The 13,188-nt window shown below is 49.1% G+C and overlaps 1 protein-coding gene across 1 annotated transcript in view; it reads right to left on the bottom strand.

Moving 5' to 3' along the window:
* Positions 1-9,851: 9,851 nt before the first annotated feature.
* The window catches only part of RPH3A (rabphilin 3A), a 274,290-nt gene continuing 270,953 nt past the window's right edge, over positions 9,852-13,188 (bottom strand). The window contains exons 20-21 of the mRNA XM_053902042.1: positions 11,202-11,298; positions 9,852-10,401 (exon numbers count right to left, since the gene is read on the bottom strand). Of these exons, the coding sequence (XP_053758017.1) occupies positions 10,271-10,401; positions 11,202-11,298 (228 nt within the window). The 3' untranslated portion in view covers positions 9,852-10,270. The remainder of the gene's footprint in view (positions 10,402-11,201; positions 11,299-13,188) is intronic.

Below are 13,188 nucleotides of genomic sequence, written 5' to 3'. Positions count from 1 at the left end.
GCTGTCGCGGACGCCAGCAGTTCTGCTCAGGGGCGTGTCGGAGTACAAGTCACCGCCCGGACACCTGCTTTTCCTGCCCACAGCCCCCCTCCCTCTTCCCCTGCCTTCCCCTTTAAAAACCTCTGGCTTGGCCTGGACAGGGAAGATGGTCTTCGAGACATCAGTCTGCCACCTTCCCGGGTTGCCGGCTCCCTGAATAACACAACCCTCCCTTTCCCCCCACGATGGGTCTCCTGAGTATCGATTTTTGAGCAATGAGCCGCCGAACCCGAGCACAAAACCGATTCTCTGTCCAGTCACAGATTGCGGCGAACGGCCAGGAGCTGTGTTTCTGACTCTCCAGCCTCCCGGGGACTCCCCGAGACGAGCAGGAGGCCCACCTGTGCGTTTCCTGAGCTGGTGGCTGTCACAGTGGGAGCCAGCTGCTGGTGGCTAGCCGACCCAGCGGGACCCCTCACTATCTGGGAGGAAAAAGCACCCCACGCTGCTGGGCCACCTCCTTATGAGGCTCAAACTGAAGCACCTCCCAGATCAGCTTTAGGGGGCCTAGGGCTCCCCTGGACTTAAAGCTCCAACCTCAGATTGGCCCACAAGGGGCCCCGGGGAAACTGACAGGAGTACACGGATGGACTTTTGAGTGGACACAGGTGCAACATATGAGGTATCCGAGCTAATTCAAGGTTGTTGGTATAATGAAAACAGACATGTTTTTGGAGGTATCGGCATCAAATATAATTCAGATAATCAGCTTTTATTCGACCTGAATTTATTAGTTAAATTCATGTTGATTCTGTTACAACTTACCAGCAAAAAGCACTTAAAAGGATGGTTGAGTTTTGTCTGTCTCGGGAAGTTCTCCCGGGTAATTGTTAAGAACAAGTACATTAAGGTTTTTTTAATGTTTACTTATTTATTTTGAGAGAGAGAGAGAGAGAACACAAGCAGGGGAGGGGCAGAGAGAGAGAGAGAGAACATAAGCAAGGGAGGGGGCAGAGAGAGAGGGAGAGAGAGAGAACACAAGCAGGGGAGGGGCAGAGAGAGAGACAGAGAGAGAGAACACAAGCAAGGGAGGGGCAGAGAGAGAGAGAGAGAGAGAACACAAGCAGGGGAGGGGCAGAGAGAGAGAGAGAGAACACAAGCAGGGGAGGGGCAGAGAGAGAGAGAGAGAGAGAGAACATAAGCAGGGGAGGGGCAGAGAGAGAGAGAGAGAGAGAACACAAGCAGGGGAGGGGCAGAGAGAGAGAGAGAGAGAGAGAGAACACAAGCAAGGGAGGGGCAGAGAGAGAGAGAGAGAACACAAGCAGGGGAGGGGCAGAGAGAGAGAGAGAGAACACAAGCAGGGGAGGGGCAGAGAGAGAGAGAGAGAGAGAACATAAGCAAGGGAGGGGCAGAGAGAGAGAGAGAGAGAGAGAACACAAGCAGGGGAGGGGCAGAGAGAGAATCCCAAGTAGGCTCCACACTCAGCCCAGAGCCCATCAAGGGGCTTGGTCTCAAGACCGTGAGATCATAACCTGAGCCGAAATCAAGAGTCAAGGACGCTTAACCGAATGAGCCACCCCGACGCCCCATAAACAAAGTTTTAAAAAAGAGTTTATAGCTAAACATTTTTTAAAAGAGATTTTGTTTTTAAGTAATCTCTACCCCCAACTTGGGGCTCAAACTCATAGCCCTGAGATCAAGAGTCACATGTTCCATCTACTGAGCCAGCCAGGGGCCCCTATCTATAAACTTCTAAATAGCTTCCAAAATCTATCTAAAACTTTACAGTTTTGCCAGGGTAAATGGTAAATTGGATTGGGGTGCCCGGGGGGCTCAGTCGGTTGAGTGACCGACTTCAGCTAAGGTCACGATCGATCTCGCGGTTTGTGGGTTCGAGCCCCGCGTCGGGCTCTGTGCTGACAGCTCAGAGCCTGGAGCCTGTTTCGGATTCTGTGTCTCCCCCTCTCTCTGCCCCTCCCCTGCTCATGCTCTGTCTCTCTCTGTCTCGATAATAAATAAACGTTAAAAAAAAGTTTTTAAAAAAATGATAAATTGGTTTGAATTCACTGAATGTCTGTTTTTCTGCTTTTAGCTTCTTACTGTAGGGGAACTAAAGGTACTTGGGTCCAGGGGCACCTGGGTGGCTCAGTCGGTTGAGCGTCTGACTTCGGCTCAGGTCATGATCTCATGGTTCAGGGGATGGAGCCTGATGTCCAGCTCTGAGCTGACAGTGAGGAGCCTGCTTGGGATTCTCCCCCTCTCCCTCTCCCTCTGCCCCTCCCCCACTCACACTAAGACTGGAAAAAATTAGCTTTAAAAATACACTGGTCTAAAATTAAATTTTGGTTTTTCTCTCTCTGTTAAAAATACAGGATTTTTTTGGATTGTTGGTCTGCCCTTGATGAGAAACTCTAAAGCTTTTTTTTTAACCTTCCCAGAAAAACAAGGTTTCTGTATTTGTTTCTACTGAGCCCTTGATTACTTAATAAAACTGAATCTTATCAATATTAAAGGAGCTAAGTTTTGCCCACAACTATATACCCTTGTTATTTGCCTTTCAAATCTCTCGTTGCTGCCTTGGTTAAATAAATATTTAAATATTAAGTTTTATAGTAGTCTGTAATCCTACTTAGGCCCGTGCTTTCAAACCTTTTGATATTTGTAACAAATTTCCCCCAAATTCAAGTTCTAAATAAAGTCTTTTTAACTAATTAGGGTTGTTCATTGGATTTGTGAGGCACATGGGAAGCAATGTCAAACAAACACTGGTAAACCTTTTTGGTTACATTACATGGGCAAAAGCCATGACTGTTTCAGAAATTAGATAAAATTCCTAAAATTAAAAAAAAAATTTTTTTTTTAATGTTTCTTTGTTTTTGAGACAGAGAGAGACAAAGCACGAGTAGGGGAGGGGAAGAGAGAGAGGGAGACACAGAATCTGAAACAGGCTCCAGGCTCTGAGCCATCAGCCCAGAGCCCGACGCGGGACTCGAACCCACGGACCGCGAGATCGTGACCTGAGCTGAAGTCGGACGCTTAACCGACTGAGCCACCCAGGCGCCCCAAAATTCCTAAAATTTTAATATGTCCTGGCATGATGTCACCACTTAAAGTTCTAATTATGAAAGTGTTGTGTGTCACAAAAATAACCAAATTTCCTTGTCAACTGCGTCAGAATAAACTCTCATCAGATTTTTAACCGTAGCAGGATTCTCGCACAGGGAGTTGTGACACCGAGGCTTTTCTTTCCAGGAAGCAACTTTATTCTTGCCGGCCCTGCTCGGTTGGGTTCGTACCCAGAGAACTGAGCCCCGGATGCCACGTGGGGTAGTTTTTAAAGTATATTTTCTGCTTCCTTGTCTCCCATATAGGATAACACAGAAACACGTAGTCTGATTAAGTGGTCATGACGTTGCAAGGTCATGAGGGATGTTGTCACGTTCACGTATAGCCAGGTTACCTTGGTTTTGTTTTGTTTTTAATTTTCCCCTTTCCTTAGGGAGGGGACCCCTACCACATAACCAGGGCCATTTTTTGAGTCTTCTGCCATTTACAGTTATTGTCCTGACGCTCTTGCAAACTATGTTGCAGCTTCAAGGAAATTCACGAACACAACTTTTAACACATACAGGCGTCCGATATCCTTAAGGTCAGAAAACTAAACTAAGCATTTCTAGAACTAATAGAAAAGCTCCACTCAGAACAAGAATGAACAACACGGGACTGACTGCATGGAGGTAGAGGACTAGAGTTTCTTACGATTCTTGTTTGAAACATTGCTGGTTCTCTAATGTTTGTGTCACGGGAGGGTGGGCGAGACGCTGGTCCTTGTCTCACGGAGTGGAAGAATGAATCTCCAGCACGACAGCGATGGAGTTTGAGAGAAAGTGTGAAGCTCTCAAGAGCGCGGGAGGTCCCGACGGGGTAGCCACCGAGGATTTCTGCCCCTGACTTTTTACTGGGACCTCATCAGAAAGTTTGTGAGACTCCACTCATGGCATCTAGCCCAGGCGGGTCCGGAATATGTTTATCCTTTTTTTTCTTCCCCCAAACCCTGCAGCCTGCCGCCCAGGGGGTCCCTGGTCTCGCCCTGCCTGATGTTGACCTTTTCCCCTATTCATTTGCACTTCCAGATTTAAGGAAACCTTTTCTCCTAAGATAGCCAGGACTTCCAGAAATTTGACAAAATATTCTTTTGTAAAGAAATGGAAACATTTATCTTTTCTCCCTGCCTGAACCTTCCCGAAGTCGGAAACTCTCAACGAGCGTTCTTTCTTCCATGACAAGCATGAGGCTTTGACCGGAATGTCCTATTTGAGAGAGATGTGCACAGACTCAGATATGGCCAGACAGTTTTAAGGAACAAAGGTCCACTTGGGGCCAATGGAGCCCCTTGGAAGTGTTAGCCTCATACCTTGCTTCCAGAGTTGTCAACAGCCTTACCAGGTGCGTAAAGGATGTCACTTCCTCGTGGATACAAGAACCTCAGGAAATTTTGGAGGACCTCACGGAGAGAGGAATTCACCTAAATCTACCAGTGTTACAGGTGAATTGGACGGCAAATATTTGGCTCGGTTCTTGGCCTTAACGTTGTTAAAGGCTCAATCTGAAATTCTTTATAAAAAGTTCAGCAGAGCAGATTAAAAGGAAAAAAAAAAAAAAACAACCCCCTAGAGTCAATCACTATTCTTGCTGTGCTTATGTAGATAATTAAACCAAGTGTGTTAAAACTGGACTTATTTTACAAACATATTAGTAAAATATTAGTAAAAGATTATGTTTCAATAACACCGGGGATGTTAGATTCTGGTTCTGGCTGATCATCTTTGAGTGTTGGTTGTTTGCCTATAAAACCGGGCTGCATCCTGAATTCTTTTGGTTTCCTTGAATCTCTGGCAATGTCTCTCCAACCTACTCCCATTCTCTCGTCTCGGAGTCATTGCCCATTTTCCTGAAAGCTGAAGCTTGACATAAACTTCAGAGAAACTGTGACGACAGTTTTCGTGCCTGTCGCTCTATGGACCACTCAAAAGGATCACCAGGGACATCTGAACTACAAACCAGAAAAATGCATCAGATCGTCGATGGCTGCCCCCACTCGCTCTGAGGATGCTTGGAGCCTGACATCTGGAAATCTTCTCACTGGCAGTGCTCGGGATTCAGACACTGGGTTTGTAATTTGCTCTAACCATTAGCCTGTGTTTTTCTTACATTTCCACAGAAATGCCTCATCCGTTCCCTGAGTGCCTACTGAACAAGGCAGAGTCTATATGATGGCTAACACTGCTTGCTGTACCTGTATTATATCCTCCTGGGAAGTAAACATCCATAGCGATAAAATCAGCAAGCCACTTGGCTATGAGAAGCCCTTGACCACCCCCAACCCCATTTCCAAGGTGGCTGGGACTGGTTGACTGATCTATTCTCTAGGATCCCCCCAGGATCAGATCAATTTTAGAGGACATTATAAAGTTGGGCTTGACTACACCGTTACTGTTCCTTGGGACATAGTTGGGGATAAGATTAATGATGTCATGCAGAGCTAAACTCGGCAGAAGAATAGCCAAATTCTCGGACAAGGGACTACCTTCGCTACCTCCTCCATTAGAACAAGGGGGTTATGTCCTGCGTTATGTCAATTCCTTCCATTCCAAAGCCCTGCTATAATTCAGCTTGAAGCGGTTACAGAAGTTGGGCCCCTCTGCCCGTGTTCCGTAGAAATAGGACGAATGGTAGGCAGTGGAGACACTATGACCACACTCCAAACGGTCTTAAGCATTAATTTGCTTCAAGCTTCTGCATCCCTAGCTTGCTGACCTAAGTCCCTTGGTCTATAGCAGAACTTACCTACTTCTCTTGGGATTTGCAGAGCGCCGGTCTCAGGAGACAAGGACAAAACTTTCCCAGAAGATAAGAACTGACCACGGATGCCAGCAAGCCTGGTCAAGGTCATGTCGATCTTCGACTAACCGCCTGGGCACCGGCTTCTCCTCCCCCCTTTTCCCTTGCCTTCCCCTTGAACGCCTGCCAGCTCCTCCTGGACACGGAAGACGGTCTTTGAGACACTAGTTCACCACCTTCCCAGGTTGCCGGCTCCCTGAATAAAACAACCCCTCCTTTCCCACCATGATTCGTCACTTGAATATTGGTTTTTGAATGATGAGGAGGCAAACCTGAGTTCGGAACCGGTTCTGTGTCTGGTAACCCCCCCCCCCCCCCCCCCCCCGCCCACCCATACTTTCCCATTACTAATACTGGTTCGGTACATTTGTCACAGGAGACGAACTGGTATTGGTGTGTTATTAACTCAAGTCCACAGTTCACATTAGGGTTCACTGTGTGTGCATTCTGCATAATGTCATGCGTCCACCATTATGAAATCATGCGGAACAGTGTCTCGAAAATGCCCTTGCCACACCTCCTCTTTCCTCGCTGTCTAGATCTTTCTTGTTTTCTGATTTATACGTTCAATGCTAACCACTTCTTTCTGAGCACCGCTTCTGCTGCATCCTGCACGTTTTCGTTGGTTGTTGTTCTCCTTTTCGTTCAGCACGGAATATTTTCAAGTTTCTTTTGAGACTTCTTTGACCCGTGTGTTGGTTAGAAGTGTGTTATTACATCTCCAGATACTTTGGAATTTTCCAGCTATCTTTCTTTGATTGATTTCTCATTTAACGCCACCGTGGTAGAGAGTATACTCTGGATGATGTGTATTCTTTGGAATTTGCTAAGGTGTGTTTTATGGCCTCAGAATCGGCATACCTTGGTGAATGGCCCGTGGGAGCTTGAGAAGAGTTTGTATTCTGGTTTTGTTGGAGATGTAGCCTATAAAGGCCAATGAGCTATCTATCTTAACAACCCTCTCTTAACCTGCTCAGCAATTCATTGCCACTTCCTCCCCTTCTGTATTAACAGGTCGACCGTTTGCCTGAGGCAAATGTAACCATGAAGGGGATGGGCTTCCCTCTTTGTGACACTCACCTTGCTTACCAGTTGGATTGGATCTATTTCAAACCCACAGTGTAGAATGCTGTGTTAAGATGGGTTCAGAGGCTGCTAGCAGGCTCTGCGAGAAAGACGCCATATTGATTAGCAATGTTTGCCATGAGCACGGGGCAAGGTTAGTAATGTCTGCATCGAGCACAGGGCAACAGTGCCCCCTGCCACTTTTGGGGGTGCGACGTGGCCTTAACTGGTACCTCTTTCCACCTGGTGGCAGCTGGCTGATTTGTAGGAAAAACAGATGGACTTTAGGGCAGCGGTTTGCAAAGTCACCACGGGCGTGGGAAGCGGAAGGCGATAAGGCGTCAAACAGGAAGTATGTTCGAATGTACACCTTGTCCCCAGGGCACAGGAGAGTCTGGGGGTGGGGTGGCAGGGAGAGCATGGGTAGTTTGGAAAGAAAATCTCCCCAGGTGATTCTAACATGCCTACTTCTTCCCCAGGATTGAGAACCCCCCTTTTGGGGGGGAAGAAAAAACTTCTCTCTAACATGGCCTGGATGGAACTGGATGACTCCTTCTGGGAAGTAACCAACATTCCCGATAAATTGCTTCAACCCTTTCGGGATAGATCATAGGGAGATTAATCATCCTTCTGGGAAGTTAGTTACCTCCTCAGCTCACTTTTAGGACCACCGAAGGCTATCTGTGAAGGCTCCTTGTAGGATGGAAGGTTCTAGAACACAAAGGAGGCGTTTGATGATCGGTGATAGTATTAGCCAGTGTGTTAAGGACACTGTGCCAGGAGTCCCATGAAACAGCTTCTTTCCTGGCATTGCTGTCGTGAGCCGTTGGGTGTGTTATTCCCTTTCCCAGGCTTTGGGTAATTCCTCTGTGAGATAAGTGAGTTGATTGGACTAGGCCCTGGCTCAACTCTGTCGTCTCTTTGGGCATGATCTGATTCCACGTCACCTTGGAATTTTCCCAAGGTTGGGCTAGAGGAGAGAAGAGGAGGGTTTGGGTACCAGGGAACAGCATTCAGCCATCATGGCCAGAAACCACACCTGCCTCGTCCACTGCTGTGTCCCCAAGGGCTGGAACGTAGCAGATACTCACTAAATACTGACTCTCCCAATAGCATCATGGGTCCTGACGGAGAGGAAGCACTTCCAGAAGCCAGAAAGGAAAACCCCAGGCCAACCAGCTTTCCTGGATATTCCTACTTTATTTTTTGGCTACATCGTCACTAAGAAAGGCAGTGGGAGGTTCTGCATGCACTGGAGGGCGTGTGTGGATTCTAGGCAGGGAGGTGGTTACATTTGTCGGGGACAACGTGCACCCAGACCGGGGACACCGTGAGCTCGCTGCATGCCGATTCCAGCGCCCACACCAGCGTCGGGCTTGAGCAACACAGCCAGCATGCTTTCTCCTAAGGGCAACCGTGGGAAGGAGGTGGGCTGATAGTGGGTGCCCCGGGGACTGACAGAGAGACAGGGTCAGGGGGCAAGATGCCAGCGAGGAAGCCGTTGGCCATCTTGGGGAAGGGGAAGAGCCATCTCGATGTTTAGAAAACGGTTATTCGAGGCGAGAAACCAGAGTCTTCCGATGAGTTTGTGCAGGGAGCTGGGGGTGGAGGCATTGAATGGAGAGGTTCAAAGGCGTGTCTGGAGAAAGGCAGAGCGTTAGGGTCCATCTGGTGATGTCTCTAGGTGATGGTGGGCTGTTAGACAGAAGGAGGTGATTTTCACAGGGGTAGACAATGGAAACTGGGGGGAAAAACACAAGCCTTCCTCGTGGGGCAGTAAAGACTGCCTGACCCCAGCCTCAAATTTATAGCGTTCATTCTCATTGCTTTTTTCCTCCTTTCCATTATTATTATTATTATTATTTTGGGGGGGGGGGGGAGACCGACCGATTCATGATGGGACAATGGCCTTTGGCATCAGGATCTGTCACTCTCGAAAGCTTTCCATTCATGATGGTGTTTTCTTCCCCTGACAAACTTGGTGAAGAAAGTGCAAGAGACACAGAGACTGAGACAGAGACACAGACAGAGAGAGATTCAAGGTGATTCTGAGTGAGAGACAGGATCCCAGAGATGCAGAGAGTCAGCGAGCGCTAAGGACGCAGTCGTGTGTTCCTTTAACTGACGGCAGAGGGGGGAGGAAGGCTGGGGGCTTTGGAGAGGCCCCCTGCCCCCAGAGCTCTGGTTTCTAAATGCCTTTGGCACCTGCTTGGGGAGCCCAGGGGCTGAGGAAGCCCTCTACAGGATGTCTGTCTACACAGCTCCCGGGACGTTGCCAGGCACCCGGGACATCGCCAGCAGCCGGCCCAGCCCGAGGACACCCAGCCCTGCCGGCAGGAGTGGAAGTTTTGAGAAGCACGGCCCAACGGGGACTTCCGGGCTGCGCCAGTTTGGGTCAAGCTGGTGAGGGGCGAGGCTGGGTTAAGGTCTCTGTTTTGCCGTTGCTATTTTACCCCCTTGGGGAGAGAGAAAGGAGGAGGGGAGAGAGATGGACGGGGGGAGAGAGATGGACGGAGAGAGAGAGGAGCGTGAGGAGGTGAGAGAGTTTGGTGGGGTGCAGGGCCCGGGAGAGGGGAAGGGAGGTCGAGGGACAGGGTGGGGGCGCTAGAGAAAGGGTGTTGGGTTTTGCTAGGAAGCAAGTGGGGGGCATCCTGAAAGAGGAGGCTACGGGATCCCGTTGTGTGTTCCGTGCGTGCATTTCTTGACGCATCTGGAGCCAGGAGGGTGTGTTCCTAGGCCCCGGGGAGTTTAAACCCGGTGGTCTGTTTTCCTGGCCATCGGCGGGGGCGGGTAATGCTGTGGAGGGGCAGCCTGGCCCGGATGCTCTGTTTCTGCCCCGGTGCTGGTCCTCACAGCCTTGTCCGGGTCTGCTGACAACTGAGGATATGCGCAGACACGACACGCAAGTTGTGTGTGTGTGTGTGTGTGTGTGTGTGTGTGTGTGTGTGTGTGCTCGAGGCTAGGAGGGTCTAAAAACAGTTCTAAATGATGAGGAACCTTTGCCGTTTACCCAGAGGGGTCATTACATTCCAACCTCCTTGTCAAAATCGCCCCTTCCCTCTCCCTGCTGCCCCATCCTAGAGGGATCAGAGAGGGGCTGCACTCAGGGCCCGCGCCACAGCATCGCAGAGGGAGGGAGGAGAAGGTCTTTGGCAGTGGTGCCCAAGGTGGGGGGGGGGGGGGACCTCAAAGGCAGGTGCAGGGAGGGGAGGGGCGGAGGAGGCGGAGAGAAGAGGGACCGGAGTGCAAAGGGCAGCTGGGGTAGGCGGGTGGGTGAGCTGGCATGGGGGTGGGGCGTGGAGCTGGGGACCTGGCGGGGGGCATCCTAATCGCTCGACACGTGGTTCTCATTCTGTAGCTGGTGCCAACGCTCAATCTTCTTGTCCTTGTTTTTCAGACACTCGTACCAGTGTTTTAAGCGCTCTCCCTTGGCTGAGATCCCCAGCTGGCAGCCTCCTGGAGGACGAGATAGGGAGACAGGAGCAGGCAGTCAGAGCGGAGAGATGCGTGGGACTCTCACTCTGGACCCAAGTGTCTAGCTGGGGAAAAACTGCCACCAAGAAGTGACCCCTCCAGCAACCTGGGATCCTTCACTGTGGGGGGCTGTCGTAATGACGCTGTGGTTACTGCTGGCCTTCTCTGCCTGTGCCCCAGCTCCTCAGGATCCTGCCATGGCTCCCTATTGTAGCATCAGGTCATAGCTTCGCGGCCTCATCTTTAAAGACCTTCTGTGAGTGACCACCCTGCTCGGCGAAACTTCTCCCCACTCCTTCTGGGTACTCCACACGGTTGCCTATGTTGCGGCCTTTGCCCGGGGCTCCCTCCCTTGCCCCATGTTTAGCGGCTGTTCTTCCTCATCATTTGAAGGGATGCTGGGAAAATTAGAACCTTCCTCCACGACTTGCAAACAGATTAAGGAGACTTCCTTTGCGCCCTGTTTTCTGAGGCCACAGACCCCACTCTCCTCTGTGATTCGAGTAGGCACTAAACATGATTTGTGCAGCACATAACCAATCGTGACCCAATCGCCCAGCTCTGGAAGCCCTTTCCTGTGAAAGCATCCCCACGTTGGACCCAAACCAGTACCATGGGTCCTGACTTGGTGTTTGGGCAATGTAGCCACAAAAGACAAAGAATGCCCTGATCCCCCCTCCTGCCCCCCTCCCCCCCCGCCACACCCCTCCCCAAGAGAAGCCTGGGTAAGGCTCTTCTCTCCCCGGAGGATGGGTTTTTCTCTGGGAGCTGGGAGCACTCACCGATGTAATCGTTGGATTTTCCAATGTCGTAGTCCCAGACCGAGATGTCCAGGGACTTCTTTGCCAGGTCACTATGTTTGATGTCATAGAAGAACTCCTGGTTGCAGCAGAGGGAAGACAGGTGAGTGAGAGGGTCCTGAGCCCTTAGAATCAGAAGCTAAGAGGCTGAGCCCTAAGGGTCCATGGACCAACGGGAGGCCCTAGAACTGGGCATCTGGGAGCAAGGGGGCCCTCCTGCTCGAGCCTTTACCCCAGGCCTGACAATCCCCTTTCAACAACTACTCTGTATAACAAAGTCCCTCAAGCCCTGTAACTCTCTGTAACTTTCAATGACTCTCTGTTTGAAACAGGAAGGCTGATGGGGCTTTTCTAAGAGAGTTGCTCCTGGCCAAGTTTACTTGAAGGCAGATGGCCCGTGAAATCAGTCCTTCCATTCTGGTAGCTTCTGAAGTGGGTTTTCCTTTCACTCCATCATTTAGAGATTAAGGATAGTCGAGGGCCCTGAGGCTAATGTGAGGGACAGGTGCTTAGGTTTCCAGATAATCTGACTTTTATATAGCGTTTCTGCCTAACTATAAAATTCATTCACATTCACCATTAAAACAAACAAGGAAGCTAAAATAAAATAAAACCTAAATACCAAAACTTGCCGTCTAACCACCCAAGAATAGCCACTGTCAACATTCCCCGTGTGTGACCACATTAAAGTATGTTTTTAAAACTAATATGAATATTCATTTGAGTATTATATTATATGAAACATTTGAATATTCTATGAAATATAAAATAAATATACTGCACTATGGCCTTCTTTTCCCATTTTGTAACATATGATAAAAACCAGCTTAGCGGGGCGCCTGGGTGGCTCAGTCGGTTAAGCGTCCGACTTCGGCTCAGGTCATGATCTCACAGTTCGTGAGTTTGAGCCCCGTGTCGGGCTCTGTGCTGACAGCTCAGAGCCTGGAGCCTGCTTCACATTCTGTGTCTCCCTCTCTCTCTGCCCCTTCCCTGCTCATGCTGTGTCTCTCTCTGTCTCAAAAATAAATAAACATTAAAAAAAAATTAAAAGAAAAAAAACAGCTTAGCATGTTAGCAAATCTTTTTCTGCATCACCATTTTAATGGCTTCATTTAATGGTTGTGTGGCTGTTCCTTAACCTAATGCCCAACAGTTGAGTATTTAGGTTGTTTCCAACTTTCCACGCCGTTAATGATATGAGAAAAGGCAAACAGCAACTAAGTCATTGTGTACATCTATGACAGCTTACTTAGGATAAATTCCGAGAAGTGTCTTTCCGGGTTTGTAAAATTTTAAGATAGAGAGCAGTGGGCGTATTCTGTGATGTCATCTGTGATCAATAGGAAAGCAAGCCACAGGGGCACCTGGGTGGCTCAGTCGGTTGGGCGGCCAACTTTGGCTCAGGTCATGATCTCGCGGTCCGTGAGTTCGAGCCCTGCGTCGGGCTGTGTGCTGACAGCTCAGAGCCTGGAGCCTGTTTCAGATTCTGTGTCTCCCTCTCTCTCTGACCCTCCCCCGTTCGTGCTCTGTCTCTCTCTCTGTCTCAAAAATAAATAAACGTTAAAAAAAAATTAAAGAAAAAAAAGAAAGCAAGCCACATACGTATTTGTTTTGTATACTTATAAATTCTGGAAACGGATAATATACAGTTACTCTGGAAGAAGACAAGTAGTTGATATAGGCTGGGAAAGGAGGAGGATTTTGACCGGATACCTTGGGTCCTTTAGGAATTTTCAAATATGTGACTATATTACCTGTTCCCCGAATAAATGGAATTTAAACTTAAAAACTGTAAGGCTTTTGGAGTAGTTTGACAAACATCCCTTAGGAAGTCAGACTGGTTTGTTCTCGTGCGCATGGCGTGTACCTTTCCCCACAGGCTCACCAACACCCGTATCATTTTATGGTATTTTTTGCCAGTTTGTGACAAGTATGGTGTCTGGCCTTGTTTCATACTTTCCCTATTGTT

The sequence above is a fragment of the Panthera pardus genome, unplaced genomic scaffold (assembly GCF_024362965.1).
Source record: "Panthera pardus isolate Hobbes unplaced genomic scaffold, ASM2436296v1 HiC_scaffold_15, whole genome shotgun sequence".
NCBI lineage: Eukaryota > Metazoa > Chordata > Mammalia > Carnivora > Felidae > Panthera > Panthera pardus.
Note: the sequence above shows the minus strand (reverse complement) of the source record. Positions and strands in the feature narration are given on the sequence as shown.